Raw genomic sequence first — 14,565 nt, 5'->3', positions numbered from 1 at the left:
GCAACTATTCCATCGTCCATATTTACTGTGAACAGCTTCAGTTCAGATGCCTATTCTAAAAGTGTTTTTTCTTATTGCCAACTTCTTTGCCAACCACGATGCTGCCTTAGCATGAGGAGTACTTTGCACATGTGTGCGCACACACACACACCCCAGTTTATGTCTTTCTATGATAATAAGCCCTGCAGCTAATACATTTATGTAACTGAAGCTGTACTTGGGGTTTTCTGGCAGAGTGCCTGCGTGTTTCATAAGGGCTCTAGAGAGTGGTTGGTGGCTTTGCGTGGCCTGTTAGAAGATGCCATTTAGGGGGTTAACATTAACCTGGACGTACTTTTGCAATATTGGTAAGACTTGCAGGTCAGACTTGCACAGAAAGGGGAAGGCGGCTTCCCTTCTTTGCAGCTGCCCAGTGAGTTGTGTGAGAGTTATCTCACCTGGCTACCCAGAGAAGGGGTGCCCAACCCCAAGAGGGTCAGGACGGCAGCCAGGACTCACGCTTGAGGACTCCTACCCCTGTGGGAACACCCCTGGTCCAGCTGAGAATCGAGTTAGTTGCTGGTCTCCTGGTTGTAAGCAAAGAGGTTAAACAAGGAAAACAGTCTCCGCAGCACTTACGGGCTGAGTGGCTGGACTTTGCAGTTGGCCCCGGACCCCAGGTGTTTACCAGATAGACGACAGGCTTGTCCTGCACATCAGCCATGTGGGGAGAGGAGAAAAAGATGCGAGAGAAATGGTGATGAGTTTAGCTGAAGACAAGGACCAGCTGCAGCTGGCACTGAGAACAATGGGATTGGATGTTTTCTATAATTACCCTTTTATGGAATGTAATTTTCAGCTTCTCAAAAGAGAGGTATATTTTTGTGGTGATGCATGAAATTCTGGTTATATTTTTGTATGCGTTTGATTTAGCCTGGAGATAAATGATTCCATTCTTTTAAACCTTTCATTTAAAATATTGGCCAGGCGCATCGGCTCACGCCTGTAATCCCAGCACTTTGGGAGGCCGAGGCGGGACGATTGCTTGAGGCGCCAGGAGTTCAAGACCAGCCTGGGCAGCATAGCAAGACCCCATCTCCAAAAAAGTAAAACGTATTAGCCAAGTGTGGTGGCATGTGCCTGTAATTCCAGCTACTAGGGAGGCTGAGGCAGGAGGATCACTTGAGCTTAGAGTTTGAGGCTACAGTGAGCTATGATCGTGCCACTGCACTCCAGCCTGGGCAACAGAATGAGACCCTGTCTCTAAAACATAAAATATTAATTGATTGATCCTCATCTGTATCACAAAACTGTTGACAACTTGTACCAAAAAGCACTAGTGTGTGCAAAATGCCCTTCTCCTCCCCCTAACACGAGTGCCTGAGTCTCTAGAAGATTGCAGTGAGAAAGCACACAAAGCCACTCTTTCCTTCTTGATGGGCTGACAGTGGGGACATGCAGGCCAGGCTAGCAGAGTGGAGCCTTGTGGGCACTGCCTCCTGTGTTTCCCACTCAGTCCCCACGCCCCCACGTGCACGGGCATTCCTGGCTACCCACCTTTGTCCCTAGGAATTAACACAGGGACTGTTGCCACAGGGGCCTGCCCCTCCCCACTGGACTCAGGAAAGATGCCATCCTCCTGGGTGAGCTGAAGCCTCCCTCCTGCCCTTCCTCATTCTGCATCCATCCGTCAACGGGTGTAAGTGTCGAGCACACGTGCGTGAGGCTGCGAGGCACGGAGAACACACAGCCTCGACCTCTGCCTTCACACTTCAGTTGGGGTCAGAGGGTGGGCAGCAGAGGCAGACCAGAAATGAGCACGAGTGCCTGATAAAACAGCCACGAACTGGGATCCGAGCAAGGAGGACACCGAGTGGGGGCCGGGATGGAGAGAGCCGGCCTGGGGGTCTGCTGGGTGGACCGTCGGTCCAGAGAGCCTGGAGGGGCGGTGCTTGATGAAGCCAGAGCCCCTGGAGGGCTTCCGTCCTTCCAGAAGGAGCTCACCACAGTCCAGCCTGACACAGCCTCCCCTGCACATCCCGGAGGGAGAGTGGCCCAGGGTGACTCTGGGGTTGGGGACAGGGCAGGCCATGCAGGGCCCTGCGCACTTACTAAGGACTGTGGCGTTTGCTATAAGTGCCATGGGAAGTCCTGGCAGTGTTTTAAACAGGAATGTTGCTCTTGCTGCTGTGAATTGTTTGTTGGGGGCTGGTCAGTGGGAACGCCCTTGGGGGAGGGCGTTTGTCATCCAGGCCAGCGGGTGGGTGGTGGCATGATTTGGAGGGGGAGGTAGCAGGGCATGCGGATGGGCTGGGTGTGGTGGCAAGAAGAACAGTTGACAGGTGGCCCATGGGGAGGACCAGAGGAGGAGGGAGCACAAACTGGGGACAGTAGAGAGCCTGGACTTCCAGTTTAGACACGTTTAGTGTAAAGTATGGGCCTTTCTCATGTCCTGGTACAATGGAAGTGAGACTAATGGATGTAGCCACTGTGGATGGAGCTGACTGGCCCACTTTGTCCCACCTGCCATGTGCTCCCTGTGCCATGCACTCCTACAGGGAAGCCCAGCGCAGTGCATGGGGGCGGGGAGCCAGCAGAGGAAGTTGCTGTGGTCACCCCCTTAGTCAGGTCCCTGCCAGGTTTCAGATCTGAGTTCAGGAATAGCAACTAGATCCTCCCCTGACTCCGTGTGCAGCAGAGCAACTCTGCTGAAGTAGCATGAGTGTGGTCACTCTGTGCTCAGGGTCCTTCACTGGCTCCTTACGACCTTGGACAAGCCCCAGCCTTGTGACGGTGTCTAGACCCCATGCCCCACCGATGCCTCCAGCCCCTCTGTCTCTCTCTCTCTCTCCCTTCCCACATCCTCCTTATTTATTTCCTCCTCTCCACCTTTCTCTCTCTCGTACAGTTGCAGTAAACTCAGGGTGTTCTCTCTGGCCACAGGGCCTTTGCACGAGATGTTCTTACCATAACTCCCCAACAGGGCTGATGACATTTTGCCCAGGCCCATCTCAGACGACCTATCCAGGGAACCTCCCAGATCCTGCCTCCCCTGAGGTCTGGACTCAGGTTCCCTCTTGTGGGCCCAGCTCTCCTCCAAGTCTGAGTCCTTACCTGTTGCCTGCTCCTCTTACTACATGGTCAACTCCTGGGGAGAGAATACATCTCGTCTTTATCTTTTCAGTTTTCAGGATCAGTATGGTGCTCAAATGTCCATTGAATAAATGGTTTCCCTTACTGCCCTGTGTTGCAATCCCCTCTCTAAAAGGAGTGTATGCTTTTCTGGTCATCGCTGAGGAGAGGGGGCTTGTTTGTGGGGAGAAAGGGAGTCCCTTTGGGGGAACTGGCCATCTCTGAGCCAGCGAATGGCACCCTGTGTCTGAGGGAACCAGGTGAATGGCGGTGGCCCGGTGGGGAGGGAAGGGAGAGGATGGTGTGGGTTTTGCCTGGCATCCCACCATCAGCACACAGAACCCTCCACCCCCAGCCCGGCACCGAGACTTACCCCAGCGACCCCTTCTCTTCCTCCTCTGGGTCCTCCCCACCCCCCTGCCCCCAGTTCCATCTGCCTTTGGGGTTTTTGTCTTTTGCCACATAGCTTCCGGTTTCCCCTTCAGGGTTATTCTGGCTGGGCGTTTTCATCCTGCTTCACCCACCGTGACACCCAAGCGTCGTGAAGCTGGAGGGAGGTTGTGTGTTTGGAGGAGGCGGGAGGTGGGGGAAGAGCACCACGTGACTGCAGCCGCGTGCGTGTGCCGTGTGTAGCAGAGCCACGACCCTGTGGCCCAGATGGCACAGGAGGGGATGCTACTACAGCAGGTGCACTTGGATTGGCCCTGGGCCAAGGGGCAAAGGTCACTCTCATGGTAAGCCTTTTAGAGCAGATGACCCCGGGCTGCGTCCTTCAACTTCTGAGCGCCTGTTTGCTCACCTGCTGAATGGGATGACGCCTCTTGGGGATGTTGTGAGGATCGTGTGAGCAAGGTCTGGAAAAGCTCCCCATAAACGGATCCAACGTAAGGGCGTCGCGCCTTGGCTGGGGGTGCTGCTAGTTAATACACGGACATAATATGCACTTGTCGATAGGGATTGAATCTTTGCAGTAGCACTGCCTGCCTTCCCTCCCTTCACAGTAAGTGGCCTGTGCCAACGCTTTCAAACACCAGTGGTCACAGCCACTAAACGAGGCCATGTGGAGGACGCTTGTAAATCAGAACCAAACAGATGAGGGGCAGCCGGCTACTTCCCGGTTTCTGCACGAAGCAGTTGGCCAGGCCGGCTAGGGTTTGCTGTGGGGATTTATTTCCAAATGGCCTGGGAGGCACAATCACTTTAAACATACCTCTAAGAAGAGAAAATTCCATTCCGCCTAGTCAGCATGATGCAGCCATTAAAACGCTGGTTTTCCTCCTCTTTGAGCACGATCCCTGCATCTTCTATGGCTTCACCCACGGAAGGCTGCGAGGCTTTGCTGAAATAAAACGATTTTCAGTAAGAGTGGGTGTGGAGCTTCAAGCTACTCCTGCTGAATCAGGGCCCCTTGGTCGACCTGGCCTCGTTGTCATGCCAGCCGGGGCCACCTGCTCCTCCGAGACCAGTTGGGTGCCCAAAAAATGGTTAGTGAAAGTGAATATGGTGTGGTCACTTTGCTTTCTAGGCTTCTGTGTCTTCTGCAGAATGGAAACAATTTGAGTATGGCTTAGACAGCCCTCGGCCTGCCTGTCGGTGGATCTCTGTTCATAATATCTCAGTGGAAATTACCGAGCTTTAGGGACCTCCCTGAGGCCCAGACACTGTGCCAGGTGCATTACTTGAGTGACTTCATTTATTTTACTTTGCGTGACAACCTGTCAGAGTAGGTATTTCTGTGCCCAGTTTACAAGAACACTAGAGCTAGGAGAGATGAAGAAATTTATCTAAGGTTGTGCGGTTAGCTAGACATAAATTTAGGGTGTCAGCTCTCTGAATCTGTCAGTCTGACTCTAAAACTTGGGCTGTCTTGTGTACATTATCTGTCTTAGTTTTGCTGTAGAAAATTTGTTGTTCAGAAACTGTTTTAAGACAGTAGTAAAAGAAGGCTGGGGGAGTGGTAATTGAATGTGAAGAACATGTATAGCTTTTACTAGAAATTACTATACGGAGGCAGTAGAGGCAAAGCTTGTCTCCTGTAAATCTCTATGTGCTGTCAGCCTCCCTTAAGTCACTGCATGGAATTGTAAACCTCCGCTCTTTAAAATATCTTAATGTACGCAGACACACGCAGTGTCATGTCATGTCTTGCATCACTTAATGACAGGGATATATTCTGAGAAATTCATTGTTTGGAGCTTTTGTTGTTGTCTGAGCATCATAGAGTGTACTCAGACTAACCTAGATGGCGTAGCCTACTGCATACCTAGGCTATATGGGATGGGCAATTATGCCCAGGCTACAAACCTGCACAGCATGTCACTCTGCTGAATACCGTGGCAATTGCAATATGGTGGTGTTTGTGTATCTAAACATGGAAAGCGTACAGTAAAAATATGCTATTACGATCTAATATGTGGTCTGTTGTTGACTGAAACATCATTATGTAGTGTGTGAATGTGTGTGTATATGTTTTTTACTCCACAGGGCTGCATTAGCTATAAATTGTGGGTTTTTATCCCATTGGTGAAATGATCTAAACAAGCCCTTCAGATTTACTGACTAATGAATTTAAAGTTAACCACACAGGGAATGCTTAGTAAAAATTGCTGTCTTTCCTGCATGACGTTTTTCAGGCTTCAAGTGGTGAAAGCGTTTTATGTACACAGTCAGTAACTTACAAGAAAACGAAAGCCAGGAAACCATAGCTAAACCGCACGCTAAAAATTCTGCATGTCTTTGCATCTCCTCCCCTCCCTTCATGTGTCCTTTTCTCTTTTGATCGGTATTTAGCGAGCGTGCCAGACCCTGCGAGGATGCCGGTCCTGCCTGAGCGAGGGGGAGCAGGCTGCATGGGGCAGCAGGAGGTGGCCGGGCAGGGGGCTCTCTTGGGGGTGGCGTGCTGGAGCCTTCCTTTTAAAACACAATATTTATGTATATTCATGTATTTGTTTATGCATTTATGTACTTATGTGTAATATCTATGTTTATTTTTAAATATCTACGTGTGTGTACATGTGTGCATATATGTACATGTGCACATACAGATAGCTGTAGACATGCTTTCTTCCCCCCAGACAGAGACGGACCCCAGACTGGCAGGCGGTGCTCCTAATTTATGTGTATAGACGTGTATATTTTAATTTTTAAAATTTACATGTTGATATGTATTTTTGTAGGTTATATATTTCTAAAGATATAGATTTGTGTGTGCATATTGTATTTCTAGCTGTGTCTTTGCTTGTGCCTTGTGTACACGAGACACCCGGATGGACAGACCGCACCACGCCAGCTCTGGGGATCAGGGACTCCCCAGGAATCTGCTGTTCTTGCCTTCCATGGGGACGCACCGAGTGCTGTCCCTCTGAGCTGGCGTGGAGACCCAGGCCGCACCTTGCACGCGGGTGTCGGGGTCGTTTGTTCCCTTCGCGTTTGGGAGGAGACCCGCTCCCACGCTGGGAGGGGGCAGAGAGCTGGCTGCAGACACCCAGGGGACCCCGCAGTAGCCAGCGGCTGGAGTGCCCTGAATAGGGGAGGGGAGGCCGTGGCGTTGGGTGCGGTGGGAGCCTCGGGCAAGGGCCCAGCTTGGGGGAAACGTAGCAGTTCCCTGTGGACTCGGGATGTGCCGGTGGTTGTCCTAAGAGCTCCGCCTGTCTTTGGGTTTCAGGTCCCACCCGAAAGATGCCCCCCAGCGCCAGTGCCGTGGACTTCTTCCAGCTCTTTGTCCCCGACAACGTCCTCAAGAACATGGTGGTGCAGACAAACATGTACGCCAAGAAGTTCCAGGAGCGGTTCGGGAGCGACGGGGCCTGGGTGGAGGTGACGCTGGCGGAGATGAAGGCGTTCCTGGGCTACATGATCTCCACCAGCATCTCCCACTGTGAGTCCGTCCTCAGCATCTGGAGCGGCGGCTTCTACAGCAACCAGAGCCTCGCCCTCGTCATGAGCCAGGCCCGCTTCGAGAAGATCCTCAAGTACTTCCACGTCGTGGCCTTCCGCTCCAGCCAGTCCACGCACGGGCTCTACAAGGTCCAGCCCTTCCTCGACTCCCTGCAGCACAGCTTCGACTCTTCCTTCAGGCCTTCCCAGACCCAGGTGAGGCCAGCTGCAGGGGCCGAGCTCGGCAGGGTGCCCCTGGGCGCTCTCTCCCCTGGGTCACCATGGCTGGTGGCGGGTCGCTGGGGCGTCCCTCCCTGCCCTGCCTGTCCTCTAAAGTGACTTTGCGGTCACCTCTGCTATTCTTCCATTCTGTCAACCCATAAAATCCAAATTAGATTGGAGGGTGGTAGTAGTAGTAAAAGCTCCAACCCACAGACAAGTCAGAATTCAGTCCTGCTGCTCTGAGATACAATTTCCCGCCTCTTTTCTCCCCATCCTTCCTCTCCTTTAATTACACTTTCTTTCCAAATTAGGTTTTGCTCAGGCTGAGGTTCAATTTCTTATTGTGTTTTCTGAGTGTGTCCTCACCTGTTTGTTGGTGGTGAATGGGGGCTAGAAGCCTCCTGGGAGGCCAAGGGGTGAGCCTGGAGGTCAAAGGTGTCTCGGGCGGTAGGGGGTTACTCGTGTGCCCCTGGCCACCCAGGACGGAGCTTTTGCAGGAGGGTTTGGAAGAGCCCCGTAGTTCACTATTTAGGGTCCCTAACACATTCCCCAGCGGATTCCAGAAGGTGGTGGCCCTGGGTGCTCTCAGCTCCCTCCTGCCTGTGCCTGCACAGTCACACCGTGGTGAGACGGAATTCCAGAATCCTCCTCAAAATGGCTCTGCTGGTCTAGCAAACTGAGGAGCTAGCTACTTTCTAGAAGTTTCTCTAACCAAAACCAGGAAATTCTTAGCCACATTAGCCCAGCTTCCTTTGCCCTCTTCTATGTGGACGGAGACATTAACATCACTTTTATTTAGGTATTTAGAGACCCATCAGTTTGTCTCTTCATCTTGCGCTTTTGCTTTAAGGATCTTCTAAATACAACTGCAGTGCTTTCCGACGTTCCCTTCTGGGTCCTCTCCCCAACTCTCTAGACGGTGCCTCTTCCCCACACAGCTGCAAACTGCAGGGGTTTTGCGGAGGCGACCACCCCATTTCAGGTCTGTGGGAGCCTTTAAACTATGTCTGAATAGTTCTCCCTGCTGCTCCGTGCACCTGCCGGGCTCATTATGACTTCCAGGTGTCTGCAACATGCTTTCTGGCCCTAGGATGCCTTTTCCTCTTCTCTCTGCTTTGCAAGTTTACCCAGTCCCTGTCGCGCCCGCCTCGCCAGCAAGGAAGACGCGGCAACAGGAGTTCTTCTGACCGTGCTTTAATGGGGTTCCCTTTAGACTTACATGATGCGGAAGACCCAGCCCGGCAGCGTGCAGGCCACTATATACCCCAGAAGTACAACCCCTAAGCTGCGATAGGCTGCTCAACTGTCGAGCCACCAAAGCATTAGTCCATATCAGGACCCTTTGTTTGCATTCTCGCGCCACAGGGCAACCGACAATTGCGCATGCGCTGAACTTGTTTGCTGCTCTAGGCAAAGCCGGAAACAGGCGCCAACTTGTAATGGCGTTGACACCGCGCCCCACAAGTCCCCGGCGCCCAGTGTAAGGCCCACATTCCCCTGTGTTTTGAATCCCCCTGCTATTTACACAGGGTAGCTACACACCATTGTGTCTCATCTACCCGTGTGTCACTTACCTTCCTAACAAGGTAAGGTGGAAACTTTTGGGGACAGGAGCCCTGCCTTATAACAGGCCCTGTGGTACCTAGGACAAGCCTGGGCACCATATTTTTTTGTTTCACTGAATACTTGCTTGGTTGAAAATGAACCAAATCAGAGGCATGTTGGCTGGACACAAGGAAAAAAGGAACACACATTCTGACCATCCTTGGGGTCACACGTTTGAAGAGCTGCCGCAGAAGGCTCTAGGCTCACTGTGCCTCAGTATCTCTCAAGAATCAAATAGCCAGCTATAGGGATAGTTGCTGTTTAACAGCCTTAAGATCGGGCTGCTGAAGATGCTTCCAGCTCCAGGCCGAGGCAGGCCTTACCCATAGTCATACTTACGTCTGTCACGCGTGTCTCCCGAATGTGCCGAGCCCGTGTTATTTGTGTGTCCTGGAACACAGGGTCAGGCCTCGGAGAAGAGGCTTGGAGACGAGAGGCCTGAGATGTGGCTCAGTTTAGGGAAGGGCTCTCTGGTCATGTTCGGGATTTTTTTTTCTACTCTCCCACCCTTTTACTTTTTCTTTCTTTCTTCTTTTTTTTTTTTACTTTGTATTTAATTTTTATTTTTTTTTCTTTATATTTTCAAAGTTATGTTTTCTTTTTGCTACCATTTTCTACTCAGTGCCCCTCTGTGTTCATAAAGATCCCAGCAAGAAACAAACGCCATGCTCTAGAAGGGCAGGTGAAGAGGACCACTGCTGGGGGTGTGGTCGGGTTAAGGGAGGTCAGGAGGATGGCGCAGCACCCGGGCCAGCTGCAGCGGGAAGCCCGAGGCACCCGTGGGCCAGGGGGCGGGAGGGAGGCGCCTAGGAGCAGAGAAGGCTGTGTCCGGGGAGAGACCTGGGTACCAGCGGGCAGGGAGCAGGAATAGAGGGCTCACCTCACTCTCGCTCTGTGGCCTGTGGCTGATGCCTCTCACCGGCCCCCAGGCCAGCAGCTAGAGGCAAAGGAGCTAGCCAGGCAGTTGGTGACACTTGGCCTCCAGGCCATGACACAAGAGCAGGGTGGCCCCAGGGGATAAACAGAAAATGCCCGGTATACCCCAGTGCACCCATCCCACAGCCCGGGACACGAGGCCTGTCGTCCCCGCTTGTGTCAGTGGGAAGGGGGCAGGATGAGCCAAAGGAGAAGAAACCATAACTGCAGCGTGCGGTTGGATGTTTAATGTGACTAGGCCTTCGTGGTTCCTGGGGCTTCCTACAAGGCACCCACACCCCTTCCTCCCGGAGCTGTGGCTGCCCCTGTCTGCTGAGGGACGCTCCTGCCTTCCCTTGGCTGCCAGCATCGGCCACGTCCTGCTTGGCTCCTGCATCTTTGCTCTTAGAGACGCGCCTGCCTCTTAGAGAAGGAAAAGCGTTCTCGCCTCGATACTTGATCCTTGATTGTTGAAGCCAGAAGCTCTAAAAGTTTCCTGGTTTCCCAGCTTTACCCTCCTGTGGAAGTCCCCGTTTGGGCTCTAGAACTTTCAATTCAAAGAGAAGCAGCGGTGTGGTTGTAAATTGCCACTGGCCATAGCACACCTCGGGGTTCCCCAGGAGTCTTCGTTTCTGCCTGTTGGTGCCAGTTGAGACGATTCTTCTCCCCTCTGTCTCATCGGGTGTGTGCGGGTGGATTTGCCCCAGACTCCCAGGGACCGCTCTGCGCCCCGCCTCTCTGCACCCCACCCCCCACACACACCCTCGCCCTGCAGTGCCATCAAATGTGGCCCTTTGGTCTGAGTTTAGTTTTCTGAAGTCTTCAGAGGACTCTAGGATCTGACAGCAACCGGAGCAGCCGTGTGTGCGTGTGTGTGCATGTGTGTGTGTGCGTGTACATGCACACAGATACAAAATGGGAAGGCACTACACTTCCTCTAAAGCAGAGCCAGATTTATTAGAGAAATATCTGGGGAAGGATCATGCAAATAAATGGATGTTTTGTCTTTCCCCTCTTACATACCACCTACCACACCCCTGACAGCTCGTCACACAGAAGGGGACGGGGGACATACACCGACGGGTAAGAGAGAAACGCCGACCAGCCCACAGCCTTGAGGGGACGAAGTGGCTTCTCTGGCACGTGTAGTTTGCAGAGCTTTGGGCAGCGTGTCCTGGGCTTCATTTGGTGACAGCCCCTTCACAGTTCATTTTCTGATGGCAGAAGAGGGGAAACGCATGACTGAGGGTTGGAAATCCTTGCTGGCCTCTTTGCTTCGATGAGACATGTGATCAAATATAAATTCGTACCTGATGATCTGTTCGGCGCCAACAGGGCAGAGGGGCGCACTATTTATTAAGAGCCGGACGGGAGAGGGCAGTTGCGTTTACCGCGGCCTCACAGGAGGAAGAGTAGGATGCAGGTCTTCCGCAGGGGTAGTTGGGCAGGGAAGAAGGATCTCTTTATGCCGCGCTTTCCCTTCCCCACCCGCTCCCGTCCCCCTCCATGGGTGGGGCTTGTCCGAATGGAGCTTTGAATGTTTTATGAGGCCACCAAGAGCCAGCCAGTGCCAAACGCCAGGCATGAGGGCCCGGGAGGCACTGCAGCCAGGCCAGCCCCCCTCCCCCCCGGTCCTCCCTTCCTGAGCACGAGAGACGGGAGGCCAGGCGTAATGTCCCCAAGCTTCCGATGGTAAAACTGAAGGAGGACAAGTTGCACTACTAAGACCAAACCACGTGGTGTTATTTTTTAAAAATGGAGCTCGAAAGTATATTATGAACAGAAGAAGAATGGAAGGATGCTGCCCACATCACAAGTGATAAGTGTCACTCTCTGCTCTGTCCTTGAGAGACCCTGTCCTGACCTCACCTGGGAGCTTGCTGGAGATTCTCAGTCTCAGGCGCTGCCCCAGACCTGCTGAAGCGGAATCCACATTGTAGCAAGATCCCCAGCTGATTAGTTTGTTCAAACATTTTCTGTAAGTGGCGGGTAGTATTTTAGACTTTGTATGGGCCGTATGACCTCTGCTGAGTCTTGTCAATTCTGTCACTGTAGCCCCACAGCAGCCATAGGTACTATGTAAACGAAGGCACACGGCAGCGTTCCAGTGAGACTTCACGTACGGGACAGGTGGTGGCCAGACTCAGCCGTGGTTTGCTGAGCCCTGATCTAATACATCATGTGGAGCTCTTAGAATCACATCACACTTCCTAAACTCTTTATTTCAGTGAACTACAGATGCAATTAACTGATCCATAATCTATAATCCATAATTCAGCTTGAAATAGGATCAGGGAGGGGGCTGTAGCACGTTCCTAAAACTTACCAGAAAATCTCGCAAAAAAGCTTTACCCGTTAGAAATAAAACTTTGACCCTCAAAGCCTATTTTTATTATGCCATTTATTTTTACTTTGTTGTCTTGTCATTGAAAAAGTCACGTAACCATGCTACCAAGAAGTTGAAACAGATAAATTTGAAACTTGCCCCCTGGAATCTTGTCGGAAAGGACAGGACACCCAGAGGGACACCCAGAGGGGAGCCGGAGCTGCGTGTCTCTGCAAGGCTGCAGGAACTGGGTCATCTGACAAATGATTTCTGGAAGGAGGATGTTCAGCCTGGATAAAGGGACCCTGCGGGCTGACATGAGAGCTGTCTCGAAAATCTTTTAAAAAGTATGTTTCATCGTTTCAGGGCAGAAGCCAGATCAAATAGGCTTAAGTGAAATACAGGTAAATTTGAATCTGTGCGGGAAAGAACATTCTAGCAGCTGGAGCTGCCCAGCAGTGGGAAGGGCTTCCTTGAAACAAAGCAGGTGCCCACCGCTGGACGTGTCCAGCCAGAGGACCCCTGCCGGAAGTCCCGCTACCACGTGAGAGTCGGACTAGGTACCTTAGGCCAATAATAACAACAACGATAATTATTTCCATTGACAATATCCGCTGGATGTCAGGGCCTGTGCTAAGTACGTTGCATACACTTGCTTACTGAATCCTCCCTAAAACATCAGTGTTTTAGATATTGATACTGCCCTCTCATAGGTAAGGAGAGCCAGGATCAGAGAGGTAAAGTGACTTAATTAAAGTCACACCACTGCTCAAAGGCAGAGACCGGATTGGAGCTCAGATCTGATGAGCCCACAAGCTCACACTGCCTTTCATTAGAGCCTCTGCTTTTTCTCCCCTGGCAGGTGCTACATGAACCCCTGATCGACGAGGACCCCGTGTTCATTGCCACGTGCACAGAGCGGGAGCTGCGCAAGAGGAAAAAGCGGAAATTCAGCCTCTGGGTCCGACAGTGCTCTTCCACTGGCTTCATCATCCAGGTGAGCCCTGGGCCCAGGGAAGACAGTCAGAGGACCTCGGGCTGAGTCCTTGGCCCTCTGAGCAGCCGTGGCAGACGTGGACCACAAGTGTGGTGGACATGGGCGTGGCAGACACGGGCACGTGTCTTAGAAGAGGTCGCCGAGCTCTGCCCCGGGAAAAGCACCAGATGTTGAGCTGCTGGGAGCAGTAGGGTACACGAAAGGAGAGGGTGGGGACGTGAAAACCGGAGTGTGGCACCCAGGTGACACCTCCCTGCCCGAGCTGGTTTTTCACGCGTGCTGCTCAGGGACACCTGCTCCCACGGGACAGGCAGGCCGGCACTGTGGTGACAGCCGACCCCACCCACTGCTCCTGCTTGGCAGCCGGGGACCAAAGGTGCAGGGTTTCTGCTCTTCCTTCTTCCCTGAGCCAGAGAAGGAGACGCAGGAAGAGCGTCTGCTCACCTCATCGGAGCACAGCAGGGGCGTGACGCTCCAGGTTTACCTGCCCTCGGCGGTGCCGTCCCAGCAGCCCCTGCGGCTCTGCTCGTGCGTAGGCTTTGGGGAGTTGCCAGAATGGGGTTCGCTCACTCCTGGATGTACAGCCTGGGCCCTGGCATCCTCCGGGGGCCTCTGCCACTTCCGTGGCGTCCTTTGCCGTGTATCCGTAGGGTACAAGTGTGTCAGTCCGTTTTATATAAGCCCTCCCCAGGCACGTGCTTTCATTGTTTCAGTGAATATTAACGGTGAGTAGCTGGAAATCATGCCTGTTCCCTGACAAGGCCACACGTCTCTCTTTCAGTACGGGTCCTTTCCCTCTTTTATAAAACCGATAAAACCCCCATCTTTGAGAAGCTTGGATTGGCATCTCGAAGTTTCCTTTTACTTCTAAGGCTCTGCAGTTCTAGGCAGCTTTGAGTGGATGAGGGTTTGTTTTTAGAAGCTAGAATTGAAGCTGGCAGCTCCCAGTCACAGCAGGGAAGGGGGCAGTTAGTTCCCCTCCAGTGACAGGGCTGAGCAGAGCTCTCTCAGCCTCCCCTTCCCATCTGTCTGCTCCTGGGCGCCCAGCAGGGAAGGGACATCTCTGCCTGTGAGGAGCCACGTGGCCTGGGCACGGCTGTCTTTTTAGTGTCATGCCCCTTCTCTCAGTTCTCCGGCTGCTGCTCCTGGCTTGACAGCTTTGGAGGGCCCGCAGCCGGGGCGGGTGCAGCCGTCACACCCCGAGCTCTCACATCTCCGGCTCCCCCCTTCGCACCGCAGCCTGGGGAGGTGCCAGAGTCGGCGGCATTCAGCCCCATCTCCCACGGAAGGCAGCTTAGCCTCGCAGAGGTTGCCTGCAACATAGCGAGACCCTGACTCATAGAATAAAAATTAATTTTCAAAAGAATCCCAAAATATTCCAATTTCAATATTTTTATAGATTTAATGCTCTTGAATTCATTTGAAGTGGAATCTTAGAATCGGCACTTAATGCTGCTTCTCCCCGGGGCCCCGTTGCCTCTTCCTCCTCGGCCCCCCGAGTGCATCTGCAGCT

At 52.7% G+C, this 14,565-nt stretch overlaps 1 protein-coding gene across 1 annotated transcript in view; it reads left to right on the top strand.

Moving 5' to 3' along the window:
* Positions 1 to 14,565, top strand: part of PGBD5 (piggyBac transposable element derived 5) — an 81,797-nt gene that overhangs the window by 45,235 nt on the left and 21,997 nt on the right. The window contains exons 2-3 of the mRNA XM_075995453.1: positions 6,776 to 7,203; positions 12,918 to 13,052. Coding sequence (XP_075851568.1) covers positions 6,776 to 7,203; positions 12,918 to 13,052 — 563 coding nt within the window. The remainder of the gene's footprint in view (positions 1 to 6,775; positions 7,204 to 12,917; positions 13,053 to 14,565) is intronic.

Source organism: Microcebus murinus, chromosome 19, assembly GCF_040939455.1.
Source record: "Microcebus murinus isolate Inina chromosome 19, M.murinus_Inina_mat1.0, whole genome shotgun sequence".
NCBI classification, from domain to species: Eukaryota; Metazoa; Chordata; class Mammalia; order Primates; family Cheirogaleidae; genus Microcebus; species Microcebus murinus.
The sequence above is the reverse complement of the archived record's forward strand: the minus strand, read 5'-3'. Positions and strand labels throughout refer to the sequence as shown.